General features: G+C 45.7%; 1 protein-coding gene across 4 annotated transcripts in view; it reads left to right on the top strand.

Moving 5' to 3' along the window:
* HIPK2 (homeodomain interacting protein kinase 2) overlaps positions 1-15,590 on the top strand; it is a 205,952-nt gene that overhangs the window by 144,460 nt on the left and 45,902 nt on the right. For 2 of the 4 annotated variants that reach the window (XM_027968868.3, XM_027968867.3), the window contains exons 7-9: positions 4,553-4,715; positions 8,228-8,354; positions 9,429-9,550. In XM_027968868.3, the coding sequence (XP_027824669.2) occupies positions 4,553-4,715; positions 8,228-8,354; positions 9,429-9,550 (412 nt within the window). Of the gene's footprint in view, positions 1-4,552; positions 4,716-8,146; positions 8,355-9,428; positions 9,551-15,590 lie in introns of all 4 variants that reach the window. The other 2 variants (XM_027968866.3, XM_027968865.3) reach the window with 1 other exon arrangement.

Genomic DNA, 15,590 nt, shown 5'->3' with positions numbered 1-15,590 from the left:
AAGATAAAGGATGCTCAGAAGATGTTTCTCGAGGTAGTGGGAAGGACCAGGATTCGGAGGGCAGGTGGAGGAATAGGCAACATCACAGAGGGTGGGCAGAGGAGAGCGCATGGCTGTTGTAAGCGCCTGGTGCAGTGGAGGAGAGTTGAGGGGCTTCTTCCACCAGCTTCTGTCTCTCCTTGTTGAAAACAGGGTATTGGTGGTTAAAGGAGGGTAGGAAATCTTAGGTAGTGGAAGGTAGCAGAGACACTTGAACAGAGAAACAGAGCAGAATCCTGACTGTGGGGGTTGGACTGGAAAAGCCTGGGGTGTAAATGAACTCCCCAGGTAAAGGCATGGAATCAACAGAGTCCTTCCAGGTTGGAGTTTGGCTGCGCTGCTAAGAGAAAAAGATTGACACAGATTTATGATGTTGGCAGTGAAGAGACTATAATCCGAAGTCATGGCTATGCAAGGCTTAGCTAAAAGAAAAAGGAAGTGAAGCTGGGAGGGGTCCATAGAGACTAAGTGGTCTGATCAGCTCAGAGAACGCTTAGTACAGTAATAGTTGAACTAGCCAGAGGGGTGGAAAGTGTGCCTAGGAGATGGGATGCTTGAATCTGTGGTTGTGGAAATGGCATGATTTCAGACTTGACAGTCCAAGGAATGGGGTGGCTAGAATTAACAGGTCTCTGGAGATAAGAAGGAACTAAGGAGCCAGGGAGTCTGACCAGGAATCAGGGTGACCTCCAAAGGGCTTCCCTGGTGGCTCAGACAGTAAAGAATCTGCCCGCAATGCAGGCAACTCAGGTTCAGTCCCTGGGTCAGGAATATCCCCAGGAGAAGGGAATGACAACCCACTCCCAGTGTTCTTGCCTAGAGAATTCAGTGGACAGAGAAGCCTGGTGGGCTACAGTCCATGGGGTCATAAAGAGTCAGACACAACTGAGCAACTAATACTTCCACTTTTTCACTTTTCGAAGTCTCCCAGGTGGGCAGGACTGAGCTAGTGGCCCAGCCTTGGTGCCTGAGGGGAGAGAAGAGAAGGGAGGATTGGTTTGAGGAGGTGCCATCACAAAGCACCACTGAGTGGCTGAGTGTCACAAACAGCAGACACTCATTTTCTTATTCTAGAAGCCCACGAGCTAGGTGTCCAGCAGAGCTGGCTTTTTCTGTGGCCTCTCTCCTCGGCTTACGCATGGCCGTCTTCTGCCCGAGTCTTCCTGTGGTCTTCCTCTACGCTATCTGTGTCCCGATTTCCTCCTCCTCCTAAGGAATTGGGTCAGGGCCTGCCCTAATGACCTCATTTCACCTCTTTAAAGATCCTATCTCCAAATTCAGTCCCATTCTTAAGTACTAGGGGGTTAGAACTTTAATATGTGAATCTGAGGGGCACATTTCAGCCTATAAACAGAGTCAAGAGAGAAATCACTTCAACCTCTGAGGCACTTAGGACATGAAAGAATAAACAGCCCTCTCCCTGGGTGTCTGCAGGGAGAACCAGGGTGCTCACGAAAGCAGCAGATTTCAGGTGGCATCAGGAGAGAGAGGGATACATGGAAAGAGCCCAGCTGAGACAGCCACGGGTCACCCATGAGCCCCGCTACAGCCAGAATCAGATCAGGTCAAGTCTCAAGGCTGGATTTGACCCTCAGCAGCATACAAGAAATGAGGGTGTGGCACCCATCACCAGTGGTGCTCCCTCTCTTTTCAGTCTGTTCCTTACTAGCTGTTGTTGAGCAAGTCAGATTGTATTGCAACAACCAGATAGTGCCTCTACTTTAGAAGCATGCTTGCAACAACCAGACTCGAGTACAGAGAAGGAACTGGGACCCATCCCTTGCAAACTCTCATTACGGGATTTGTCCTGTTTCTGGGTATGGGAGGGGTAAGTCAAGGGGTGCCAGTCTGAACCACAGAGGGCAGACTTGGTGATTTACTGCATAGGGCCCCCATAAGATCAGTCTTCGTGTCATCAGGAGTGAAGTGGGCTGGCTGAGAAACAGCTGTGGATAGGAGATGGAGGGGTGCTCGTTAGCGGGTTCCTGGTAGCCAGGTGCACTGTGAGACACTCGTGCATGCCCAGCTGTGTCCAACTGTTTTTCGACCCAATGGACTGCTACCCACCAGGCTCCTCTGTCCAAGAAGTTTCCCAGGCAAGAATACTGGAGTGGGCTGCCACTTCCTTCTACACAGGATCTTCCTGACCCAGGGATCGAACCCACACCTTCTGCATCTCCTGCAGCAGCGGGTGGATTCTTTACCACTGAGCCACCTGGAAAGCCACCGGCACTGTCAGTGAGGCAGTCACACGCATAAAGTTTGAGTCTTGGCTGAATGACCTCAGGGTTCGGTCTGTCTTTTGGTTCTGCATGGAAGCAAATCAGGGTGTTTCACTGTGGGTGAAGACCCAGCACAGAAACCATGGGCATCAGCTGGCTCCTAACTCAGAATCTGGTGTGGAACCAGGGGAAGCACTGACAACTTAGATTTCAGAAAATACGCCTCAGAAGGAAAGAAGGGTTTTGGAGCACAAAGTAGGCCTGATCCCCAAGTAACCCTAGAATCTGCTGGGCAGACCATGAAGAAGTCTGGGGCCAGAAGAAACCTCCAGCCCACCCCTGCAGCTGGGCCAGGGCTGCCCCAACATCTAGATTATCAGATGAAAGAGACTCCACTCGTTTCTCCATGCCAAGATTCTGGTGCTCGAATTCCTTAAAAACCATTCTCAACATTAACCCAGTGTGAAAGTACTTTCCTCTGAAACTAAAAACTCAGATCGTTTCAGTTAGAGAATTCTGAGTCTGAAAGCTTTGTGTTGAATTGTCGAAAAACCACTGATGCATTAAATACAGTCCAGAAGAACACAAAATCCATTGTTTTACTCTTTCAGCCTCCATGTGAAAGCACTTAACAGTAGGTTTGGTACTGAGTCGATGCTCAAAACGTGTTGGCGTTGCTAGCATTAGTGTTTTTAGCTCTTGGTCACCGGAGACCTTCTCTCTAGGTCATCAGGCAGTCATTGTATGCTTAGTGTGCATTGCGTGGCCAGTGTCAGTCATGATTAACTCACAAAGAATGTGTAGGTCAGTTCAGAAAATCTTTCATGGAGAGGATGTTTTGGGATAGCCTGCAAGCACCTGCTTGGCCCAGAATCTAGCTTACCCATAGTACAGTATGCAGTTGTCATCTTAAAATGGTAGGATTTTATTGTTACTACACTACTTATAATTAAATAAGTATTTTAAATGGAAATTTAAATGGGATCTTGCTATCCTAAATATTAGCATTTGAGGAAAAAGTGAGTTTAATTAGAAGAAAAAGACCCAGAAGTGAATGGCGTGGCACATGTGCTCAGTTGGGTCTGACTCTTTCAGACGCCATGGACTGTAGTCCACCAGGCTCCTCTGTCCATGGAATGTTCCAGGCAAGAATGCTGAGAGGTTACCATTTCCTACTCCCGGGTGTCTTCCCGACCCAGGGATCAAACCCGCGTCGGCGGCATTGGCAGGCAGATTCTTTACCTCGACGCCACCAGGGAGGCGGAGATGTGAATGAGAAACAATGTACAAACAATTGAAGATCCCGTGGTGGGTTTTCAAACACTTGGTCAAGGCCACTTATGGCTTTCTTTGCCCTTGATGCTGGTGTCCACAACACTTTTATACTTGAACTTCATAATTAAGAGTTTTGTTTTGATTCAAAAATGCAATGGAAGAAGAAAAAGAGAGAATTTTATGGAACTGGGTAAGAATCAGAAAAAAAACGAAGAATGAAGGAAGTTAAAGAGAATGTACATGAAGACTACCATTAATCAGCTCTTGATCTTGGCAAATACCTATCCCTTCTCTTTATCCTTACTCGAAAAATAGGGGCAACAGTTGTCTGTCTTCCCCTCGTGGTTGTTGTAGGACTGAGGGAAAGAGTGCTTGCGAACAGACATGCTGTCAGTAAGCTTCACCGCTGTTATTAGTTGTTAAAATCATTATTCTCCATCCATGTACAATCCAGGGAGGAGCAAGAGTGCCAATAGGTCCTGACACCAGGTTGGCTATTCTCTGGCTGGCCCCTAGATGGCGCTGGTGCCCTGGGTTAGCTGGAAAGGGTGTGGGCAAGGAAGATGGCGGCAGGTCATCCATTGCTGACCAGTCCCAATCAGAGAACTTACATGTTTATTTATGGGCCAGAAACCACTTTGAAAGCCAAGAATGAGCTGTGGAAATTGCGAGGCAGATCAGCAGCAGGAGGAAATGCAGTGAGAGCCAAGAGGTCTGTTGTGTTGGTGGAGAACTGTTACCCACCCAGGATGAGGAGGCGGCAGTGAGAAGGTTCGGGGTGGGAGGGGGCGGCGGGGGGGGGGGGGGGGGGGGGTGGAATTCCTGTAAATATCACCAACTCTTGCAAATGCAGACACTGCCTGAAAAATCCAGGAACCTGAGACCCAAAGTGAAGTGTCTCAGTGCTTTCATTTATCAGATTAACTCTCTTCTCTTTTTCTCTCTCCATTTTCTCTCCTGTAATTCCATGTTACTCTCTTTCCCTGACACCTTTGTCTCTGCCTTTGCATGAACAGCGTCAAATCATGTTTCCAGAACATGGAGATTTGCAAGCGTCGGGTAAACATGTATGACACGGTGAACCAGAGCAAAACCCCTTTCATCACGCATGTGGCCCCCAGCACATCCACCAACCTGACCATGACCTTCAACAACCAGCTGAACACTGTCCACAACCAGGTGAGTGGGGGCCAGAGGGGAAGGCAGACACGGGGCTGACACAGCAAAGGTCAGGGATTCTGTTTTCCCACCAAGCTGAGTCAGGAGACAGAACTCCGAATCGTATAGAACAGACAAAATCCCTCTACTGTCACGTTCAGCTCTGCAAGAAGGTGTTTGTCTTCATCGTTATTTCCTTTGAGATCCTCAGTCATTCTTTGTATTAACTCCTAGCCGCTTGAAAGGTCCCAGAAGTGACTCACTAAGAGAGTTATTTCTGAGACGGTACCTCCTACTGCTTTCCTGTCCTGCTGTGAGAATAAGGTAAAGGAGATGCTGGGATCCCCTCGTGTCTGACATCCGCCTGATGGAGAATTCTAGAACTGGAAGGGATGGATGCTAGCGGTCATCCAGCTCAGGCCCCCACTCCTTGTGTCCACACTGCTGGGTCCACATGATCTCCTTTCAACACAGACAGAACCTGCCCTTTGCCAAGTCATGTCACCAGAATCCCAGCAGTGAGAACCAGAAGAGGACCCACAGCTTTCAAACCTCTTGCAGAAAATTTGCGGAATCTAGCACCTAATATACTGCTGGAAATATGGATGACACCCAGGAAATGTGTACTGTATGAAGAGTCTCCAAGGCCTCGCTCAGGCAGCCTCTGGTATCTAAGAGAGTTTAACTTTTATTCCTACCTACCAGTTTCCCCAAAGAAAGTGTCCCTAGATTTTCTTCAGTATCAGTCTTTAATGATGACAACACACCTGTGTAGGCACACAACCCCACCCCTCGATAGCAGAAGAGCATATATGTTCCAGTGTGAATACTCTGCCTGGCCGTCCACTCTTTTGACAGGTCCCCTTCTCTCATGAAGAGTCACTGGCCCTGCTTCCCAGGCCATTCCCGGCACGTTTGGTTGCTAAGGCCCAGCGTTCCTTCCCAGCCTGTTCCTCTCCCACTCTGCCTACCCTCTAGGAGAGGCCTCCTAGAATCTGCTGCCCCCCGGAGGCCACTGGTGTCCTTTCCGTTCTCAGCCGAAAGAGTTCATTTCTCTAAGGCCTGGAGTCCCGTGTGATAAACATTCCCACCCAGCACCTAGCTCAGTCCTCAGGCTGAGGCAGCCACCACCAGTCAGGTGAACTCCTGGACAGAATAACCACTGTGATTCTGCTCTTCGTCACCAGAGTCCCCGCAGAGTGAGCAGGCCATCTGGCTGGTGCCCTGAGCAGGGAGGGTAGAAAATACATTGAGATGGGAAGTTGGGCCTAACTGTGATTGGAAGGAGGGCCAGCCTAAGATGTGTACACAGTGTTCGTTAGGCAGCAACCAGAGACTTGTGAGCAGAGGTGGTATCACACAAAAAGTAGTCATTTGGAAAGAATGTTCTAGCCTCTTTGCCCAAGAAGGATTAGAAAAGAAGTGGAGGCCAGAACATCACTAGTCAAGGCCTTACAGGTCCCAGGCTCCAGGACAGAAGGCCTTAGCAAAGGAAGTAGTGATTAAAAAGAGGGAGAGTGTTCTGGGGACATTTGGAAGGAAGGAGCAGCAAGACCAGTGGCTGGCCAGAAGGGGGAGCCACTGAGCACCCGTGTGGGAACCTGGAGGAGACTGCCGCTAGTGCCCCAAGGAGGGAAGCCAGGAGGCAGGAAGAGGAGAGAGTGTGTGGACTCTGGTATGTAGAGGGCGAGCGGCTAGTGGTGTCTGAGGGGAGCCTCCAGGAGAGGTGAGGCTGCAGAGAGAACAGAAGGGAAACACAAGTCATGCCGTTGGTAACAACACAAAATGCTGGCCCCATGCAAATGACTATGTATTAAATAGATGAACAGCAAGGACCTACCGTGCTGCACAGGGAACTGTGTTTAGTACCTTTTAGTAACCTATGATGGAAGGGAATAGGAAAATCATATTTATTCCTTTCACTAGAGTTTCCTTTTGTTAGAATATATATGCATAACACAACATTATAAATCAACTACACTTCAATAAAAAATAGTGACAAGAGATGCTGGCCTACATGGGCCACACATGCATTCCCAGCTACACTGCCTGGAGGCTGACTGTGTGATGCTGTGCAAACACAGTTGTTGTTACAGTAATATCTTAAAATCTAAACATGGGCAGTCCCTAATTTGGTGATTACTTTCAAACAAATTCTATGCTTTGCACTGAAATTCAGCATAAAATGTAAGTATAAAAGACATTTAAATGAGACTTTATCCTTTTCATCAAATCTGACATATATGCCTACCTTTCCTAAGGTCCTAATTTTGTATGTTTCCCAGTAGCCTTGTGGCTCTTGCCCTTTTTACTTTCTTAGTCCTTGTAGCCTCTAGTAGCAAAATCTCTCATAAACAAGATTGAAATTGAAGCCATGGGTTACTCCACCTATCTTACTAAAGGATCAGCACGAAGACTAAGATGGGGTGAAACTGGAGAATTCCCAATGTAGAATTCCTTTTCCTTCCATGGCCTTGCTTCACATGGAAGTTCAACCTCAAATGCTCTCTCTTTCTGAAAAAGAAAGGAGAGAGGACATAACTTCAGTGTCTGTCTAACCCATCTCCATTTAACTTAACCCATCTCAAGTTCTCTTGACGCCCTGGCATCTTCTCCTTGCCCTTTAACCTTAATTTCTGAATGCCAGCACGAGAATGCACCGAATTCCAACAAGCAACCCCAGCCTCAGCGCGTCCCTCTCCATCTCTGTTTCTGTAGCGTTATTTCTTCGCAGTAACTGTGCTCTGTGAACATCTAAGGGCATCTGAAAGTGCTACCCTTAGACCTGAGCAGAAGGGCTTGCTGCCCAGGCCCTCCCCGAGTGCGTGTGTTTCCCTCCATGTCAAGCTCCGGGAATCTGAGACCTGGGGCCTTGAGGAGCCACTTCCTAGTTTCATCCTCCCCAGTAAAGACCAAGTCCAAATACCTGCACCCAAAGGCCTTCAGGTTGTGGGACAGAGCTGGGGCCTGGAGAGAAGGCAGGCAGGCACTCGGCTCCATATTCCAGGGCCCAAGCCAAGGAATCCAGATTCAGACTCAAACCAAAGCCTTCCAGGTAGTTATGAAAGTGTTTATGTCTGAGTGGGAGGGCAGATCATAATTCTTTCTAGCCAGTCCTTAACTTTGCAGTATAGACTTGACATGCAGGCATCCCGTGTGCACTTGCAGGCCCTGCAAGTATTAGGAACAGGCCCTGAAAATATTAAGAACAGGCCCGAATCTAAGCATCAAAGGTGATTCTGTGTCCTGGGCTGCAGGTGCCTGCTTTCCCCTAAGTCTTTCCAACTGTATTTCCACTCCCGTTTTCGCTTTTTTTTTTTGGCTCGTGGTTTTCATTCATTCGTTTGCTCTTCTTTGAGTTCATTTATTTGATTTAGATCTGTCTCCCAGCATGCCATCTCCCTCATGTTTTATTTGTGTTTATTTTTGTCTAATCCCCACCAGTCCTGTAGGCTCCCACCTCCACCAGTGCCACCCTTTCCCTAGCCAATCCCGAGGTCTCCATACTAAACTACCAATCTGCACTCTGCCAGCCCTCAGCGGCATCCATGGCTGCGGTGGCCCAGCGGAGCATGCCCCTGCAGACGGGAGCCGCCCAGATCTGCGCCCGGCCCGACCCCTTCCAGCAAGCGCTCATCGTGTGTCCACCTGGCTTCCAAGGTAAGGCAGAGAGGACCCAGCCTCGCACCCGCTTCCACCAGGACCGCCTCTGCGGTGCTGGCCTCATGCTTTTCTGTCCTGCTGAAGCCCTCTTTGTTTCTTTCCGCGAGAGCCCTGGCATCACTGAACTTGAGGGCCCCCATCCTGTGGCAGCCAACCTAGAAACAATGGACGTAGGCTTCTGCATCAAGTCCATTCCTTGTTATTCGCACCACCTGCCAGCGGTTTTGTCCTGGCTCAGCCACCATCTGTAAATCAGCACATTGTGCGCGCTCCCATTGTTATGCTGATGTCAGCCCTTGTGTTGCCTCCCGTGGAATAACCTCTGTGTGGATTATCTATAGCACACTGCCAACCTCTGACAGCGCACTAGTCCCCGTTCTTGTGAAGGGTATAAACCTCCCTGAAAAGTACTTCCTGGCCAGTGCCCCCCACCTCTGGCCAGGCACCCCGGCACTCTTCTCCTGAAAATTCTAAGCAAGAGTTGACCGGGTACGTCGTTATAGTTTACCTTGAAAACTCGAGAATTTGGTTCCGAAAACCCCCTGGTGTGAGTCTGTGTGGTTCAGTTTAAGTAAGTGCTGTTCCAGCAGCCTTACCCTCTCTCCCTGGCTTTGACCCAGTCAGATGTATCTTCACGACAAAGGCAGCTGTTTTCCTGCTGTAATTTGTCAGCATAACTGTTCCACTTTTGGCTTTAAAGACTCCTTAATTTGACTGAGTCTTTGAAAACATTCAAAAAGGTCATTTTGGGTTTTTTTTTTCCTAAGTTAGAGGGAATTCCCTGGTGTTCCAGTGGGTAGGACTCCATGCCTCCACTGATGAAGGCCTGGGTTCTATCCCTGGTCAGCAAACTAAGATCCCAACAAGCCATGTGGCATGGCCGAAGGAAAAAACACAAACTTTTTTTAAAGTTAAAAACTGAGGCAGGGAAGACTTCCAAAGGACCAGGCAGTGTCCGGTGGGGACTAGTGCAAAGGGAGGCTGAGGGCTGACAGCGGGCTAGGAAGGTCTCCTCATCCAGCGCTTCCCAGTTACTCAGCCCTTCTCCCCGTCACCCCTTGTCTGCTCTAGGATTGCAGGCCTCTCCCTCTAAACACGCTGGCTACTCTGTGCGAATGGAAAATGCCGTTCCCATCGTCACTCAAGCCCCAGGAGCCCAGCCTCTTCAGATCCAGCCAGGTCTGCTTGCCCAGGTAATTCTTTCTTTATTATCACTGCTGTTACCACGATCCATGTTAATGTTGTTCACAAAAGAGACATATCTCTGATAATTCCCTCCCTGGCAGTGAGTTAGATGCCTCAAGTCATTAGAATACATCAGTAATATTCCGAATGATCCCCAGGTGAATTACCCTCCTAACTATCTAGCTTACAGTTCCAAGAAGAAATTTAGACACAGGGGGAGTCTGGGGAAATTTATTATTATTATTGTCTCTTTGTAATGCAGATTAATATGAGAGACCTAGGTTTTAATCCTAACTCTACTAATAACTCTCTGTGACCCAAGGCAAGTCAGTTAGCATTTCCTTATTATAAATTGAAACTATTTTTTGAAAGCAGATTTGGAGATTCTCTGTTTCCTAGTTGAAAACCAGGATCACAGAGGCTTTGGGCTGGAACCTTCCTTATCTGTTCACATAGGTACTCTGGTAGATTCCTCAAATGAGATCACAGAGGTGAAACAGGTTGAAAATTTGTGACATGTTGTAAAAATTTTAGCCAACAAAGTGGTGTAATGATAATAAGTAATCAATCCTTAATGTCGCTTGAACATTAATAACAAATACACTTTCGTTGTGCTGAGCACCTCATGGTTGTTATGGATTTAATCCCCACAATATGGTATTTGTCTCCTTCTGGCAAACAAGCCACAGGCACTGGCTGAAAGTCACACAGCAGTTAGGTGACAGACCCACCACACAAGCCCAGGAAGGCTGACCCCAGCACATGTGTTTTAACCCGTCATTTGCTGTACTGTTTCTTCATCATGGTTTCTGAGGTTGGGGGTCAAGGATGGATTGACTGAAATGTTGTTAGTTTAAAGCACGTTTGTTTTTTAAATGAAGTTGGTTCCCAAAGACGCTTTATTTATAGTGTCTTTTCTTGAACAGAAGTTTGGGGGTTAATTTTAATGTAGTCAAATTGCATAGGTCTATTTTAGTCTCATGGGGTTCCCTCGTGACTCAAGGGTACGGAATCCACTTGCAATGCAGGAGACACAGGTTTGATCCCTGGGTCGGGAAGATCCCCTGGAGAAGGAAATGTCAACCCACTCCACGACAGAGGGGCCCGGTGGGCTACAGTCCATGGAGTCACAAAAGAGTCAGATACAACCGAGCAACTAAACAACAACAATGTTGGACTCACTCTGTTCTAGTCTACTGGCCTAATATCCTACTGTCTTTACTATTGATTTTATAACTTTAATGTATGTCTTGATATCTGGTGGAAAAGCCCTGATCCTATCACGGTCTTCAAAATTTCCCTGTCTGTTTCTATGTGAATTTTATCCTCACCTTTATGTAAGAATTTTCGTTCCAAAACGAACAAGACAAAAACCCAGAACCCTGATTTGTGCGTATTGGACCTGCACTGGATTTATATTCACTTTGAGGAAAATCGACATCTTTGTAATATTGTCATTTCACCCTTGAACATGGTATATAATTGTATATGTTACCTTTTATTCCTTTCACTAGTTTTCCCTTGTTAGAATCATTCCTAAATATTTTACAGTTCTGTTATTAATAACTTTATTAACTATATTTTCTTATTTGTCTTTGGTTAATAGGATTATAACTGGTTGTGCTCCACTGAGTTTGTTATCCAGCAGTCCTTCCAGAATGTGATTAGTTCTGATCGTTTCTGTGAATTCCCTTGGATTTTCTGTGTAGACTATTTTTTCATTTACAAGTGATACAATTTTGTTTCTTCCTTTCCAGTCTATATAATTTTTATTTATTGTTCTCGTGACACTGTGCCAACAGTACCTCCAAAACAGTGTTTAATAAGAGCATTGATGTTGAGCATCCTTAACTTGAACTTTAAAGGAAATTCTTCTTGCTGTTTGCCTCTAGAGATTTTGTTTAAAGAGCGGTTCAGTTCAGTCCAGTTCAGTCGCTCAGTTGTGTCCAACTCTTTGCAACCCCATGAATCACAGCACACCAGGCCTCCCTGTCCACCACCAACTCCTGGAGTTTACTCAAACTCATGTCCATTGAGTCGGTGATGCCATCCAGCCATCTCATCCTCTGTCGTCCCCTTCTCCTCCTGCCCCCAATCCTTCCCAGCATCAGAGTCTTTTCCAATGAGTCAACTCTTTGCATGAGGTGACCAAAGTATTGGAGTTTCAGCTTCAGGATCAGTCCTTCCAATGAACACCCAGGACTGATCTCCTTTAGGATGGACTGGTTGGATCTCCTTGCAGTCCAAGGGACTCTCAAGAGTCTTCTGCAACACCACACTTCAAAAGCATCAATTCTTTGGCGCTCAGCCTTCTTCACAGTCCAACTCTCACATCCATACATGACCACTGGGAAAACCATAGCCTTGACTAGACGGACCTTAGTTGGCAAAGTAATGTCTCTGTTTTTCAATATACTATGTAGATTGGTCATAACTTTCCTTCCAAGGAGTAAGCGTCTTTTAATTTCATGCCTGCAGTCACCATCTGCAGTGATTTTGGAGCCCAAAAAAATAAAGTCTGACACTATTTCCACTGTTTCCCCATCTATTTCCCATGAGGTGATAGGACCAGATGCCATGATCTTTGTTTTCTGAATGTTGAGCTTTAAGCCAACTTTTTCACTCTCCTCTTTCACTTTCATCAAGAGGCTTTTAGTTCCTCTTTACTTTCTGCCATAAGGGCGGTGTCATCTGCATATCTGAGGTTATTGATATTTCTCCCGGCAATCTTGATTCCAGCTTAGGGACACTTTATCAAGTTTGCTAATTTTTTTAATGAATTAATGTTTAACTGCATCAAATGTTCTTTCTCCACCTATTGAAATATTCCTGTGTTTTTGTTCCTTCAACTGTTGATGTAGCAAGTTATTTAATAGATTTTGTAATGTTAAATCATCTTTGTATCAATATTTTCAAGGTGAACTTTATCTGATCATGTGGTACTTGACGTGTTTGTATGCTTTTCAATTCTGGATTGTTTGTGAATACTGCAGTTAGTATTTTTGCATCTATGTTCGTACGTGAGGAAGTAGCATGGATTTCTTTTTCTTATAGAATCTTTGTCTGTTTTGGTCATGGAGACTATACCCAGGCTCATAAGATATGGTGGATATTATTACTTCTTCTGTTTTCAAGAACAGCTTGTTTCAGATTGACACTAGCCGTTCTTCATCTCTTTGTTCTTACGTCCAGACTGAGACTGCAAATGCCCAGTCTCACCAGCTTCTGGTGGCACACAAAATTCTGTCCTGCTGAAGGTTTAAACAGACAACCTTCAGTATATAAAGCACACCTGTACTCCTTCCCCTGTCTCTCTGTTCCTCATAGCTCCCTTTTGTTTGCACAGTTTGGTAGTACGGAGTTCAGAAAAAGCCCTGGTAAATCAAGAGAACTGCCACTCACTCCAGGGCACGGCAGCCTGTTCACTCTTCATCTGCCTGGGAGCCAACATGCAGGCCAGTTTCCCAGTGCTGCTCCTCTGTGAGCCAAAACCTGCAGAACTCACATGTGCTCCTAAAGGGGACTTAGAGATCCTTTTTTTGTGTTTGCATACTTAACCCTAGTAAGCCAAGAACCATCTCTGAAAGAAATAATACACAGCATCGCTTACTAGCTAAAGTAGATATTCCTTGTTGTTCAGTTCGGTGGAAACCAACAGGCCCAGCACTTCCGAATTTGTCTTAGTCCTTCAATCATAGCAGGGAAGGGCTTTACCAACTGCCTGCTTGAAAAGGAGTCCTTAGAGCATTATAAATCTCCAAGTGGATTTAACCTACAGCTCTAAGTGGGGAAGTGAACCAAAATTACATGTACAAGGATTTTAATTGCTACAGTGTTTATAACAGGGAAGTGCTGGAAGCAATTTGAATGTTCATCAGTAGAAAATTTGTTTAAATTGATAAGGGCATAAAATGGAACACCATATAGCCATTGGAAAAGGACATGGTAGACCAAAGTGTCTTGACATGCAGCGTTGTCTAAGAGATATTAACTTAAAAATTAAAAAAAAACAAACAAACAAGAACTGTCCTGTCCTATCCAGTGTCATTGTGTGTCTTTTTTGTTTATTGATTGCTTTTGATTTTTCTTGTTTGTCACCCAATCCATGCCAATATGTTAGCCTGTTAAGGTGGAGCTCTCTCCTAGATATATTTTAATGATCCCTTCAAAGGAAAAAAAATTAGCAACTTGCAAAACTAGGCAGATTCTTTACCCTCTGAGCCACCAGGGAAGCTCTAAAAAACTAGTATGGCAGCTGTTTTTTTTTTAAAAAAGCAATAATTAAACATTAACACTGATGCCTTCATTTTTCATGGGATTAGGTTAGGTATCAGGCAGAGGCACTCCAAATATTATTACTTTAAATATATCCCCAAATTTCAGTATATTTCTTTTTATTTAAATGTTTAAACCTTTTCAAGGAATTTGTGCATGTTTAGAAATGGTCTTTTGAATCCGTCCCTCATGTTAGCTTTGTTTGCTCTGCCATTTGCCAACCCCTCCTTGCCAGTAGCATCATATGTCCCTAAAATGGGAGACAGACAGTCTCTCTGGTGCACCCCGAAGATGTGTCCCTAGAAATAATCACACCCTCTCATTTCAGTAACACGAGGGTGATCATATGGATCGCTTTACCAGTAATGCTTTTTTGGTATCGCCTAAAAGGAGCTTTCACCTCTGTCTGCCCAGCCCCCAGCCAAGAACTGGCATCTTGACCACCATCAGAAATTGTGAATGAGGGACTTCCCTGCTGGTCCAGTGGCTGAGACGCCATGCTCCCAATGCAGGGGGCTCAAGTTCAATCCCCGGCCAGGGAACTAGACCCCACATGCCATGATTAACGTCATATGCCACAACTAAAGATGCTGCCTGCCACAACAGAGGCTGAAGATCCCACATGCTGCAGCTAAGACCCAGCACAACCAAATAAACAAATAAGATAAATTTTTAAAATTTTAAAAAAGAAAGAAATTGTGCATGAGCCAGTAAAGGTAGAGAGATGGGAAGTACACACCTTGATTGAGATGGTATCTCACTTTTCAAATGGCAGGATTCCGAACCCCCTTGGACCATCCAGAGCCCCCAGGATATGGAGATTTCCGTTTGCTGGATCCTTGTAGACTCCGCCCTGCTGTGAAGAAGTTGTGTGCATTCTTCTAGCCAGTTAACTCCTATCACCTGAATCCCTTTAAATGTTTCCCTGAGGATAAACCGTTGTCTTGGATTCTTTACCCTTTCCAAAACACAAAACTTCAACGCTTCTCAGAACCTTCTCTAGTCATTTTCAGCAACCAGTCTTTCCAACCATTCTGTCTTGCTGTCTGTGTCAGTCTTGCTGGGTACCTGATATTGCTAATAAATAAGGAAGACTTTTTCATACGACTCTTAGGCACCTGATCCTGAGTTGGGCCATCGTTTTTGTGTATCACCTCCATAGAAAGTGTAGCATATTGGCTGAGAGCATGGGCTCTGGAATTCCACTGCCCATGTTCAGATAGCAGCCTCACCACTCACTGGCTGTTTGACTTCAGAGAAGTTATTTTTGAATTTAGATTTAATTCTTTTTCAAAGTAATACATGTGTCTAATTGTTACAGTTAAATGCCACCACAAACGTCTAAGAAAACAGTAGTCTCATGCCTATCCCATCCCCAATTTCTGTTCCCCCAAAACTATCATTTTTTAATTAATCAACTTTAAATGGAGGCTAATTACTTTACAATATTGTGGTGGTTTTTGCCAGCCACTGACATGAACCAGCCGTGGATGTACATGTGTCCCCCCGACCCCATCCCAAGCCCGTCTCCCACCCTCCTCCCCACCCCATCCCTCTGGGCTGTCCCAGTGCACCGGCTCTGAGTGCCCTATTTCATGCATCGAACTTGGACTGGTCATCTATTTTTTTAACTGTTTCATTTAGTTATTTAAATCCATGTTTCTAAATAGCATTCTTTAACTGTTTCTTACTGAATTTTCCACTTTAGGTATCAATCAACCATGAAAGAATGCTTAGCCCTCTAACCCTCCATCCCCAGAACACACAAGCCTA

The sequence above is a fragment of the Ovis aries genome, chromosome 4 (assembly GCF_016772045.2).
Source record: "Ovis aries strain OAR_USU_Benz2616 breed Rambouillet chromosome 4, ARS-UI_Ramb_v3.0, whole genome shotgun sequence".
In the NCBI taxonomy this organism is placed as follows: Eukaryota; Metazoa; Chordata; class Mammalia; order Artiodactyla; family Bovidae; genus Ovis; species Ovis aries.
The sequence above is the reverse complement of the archived record's forward strand: the minus strand, read 5'-3'. Positions and strand labels throughout refer to the sequence as shown.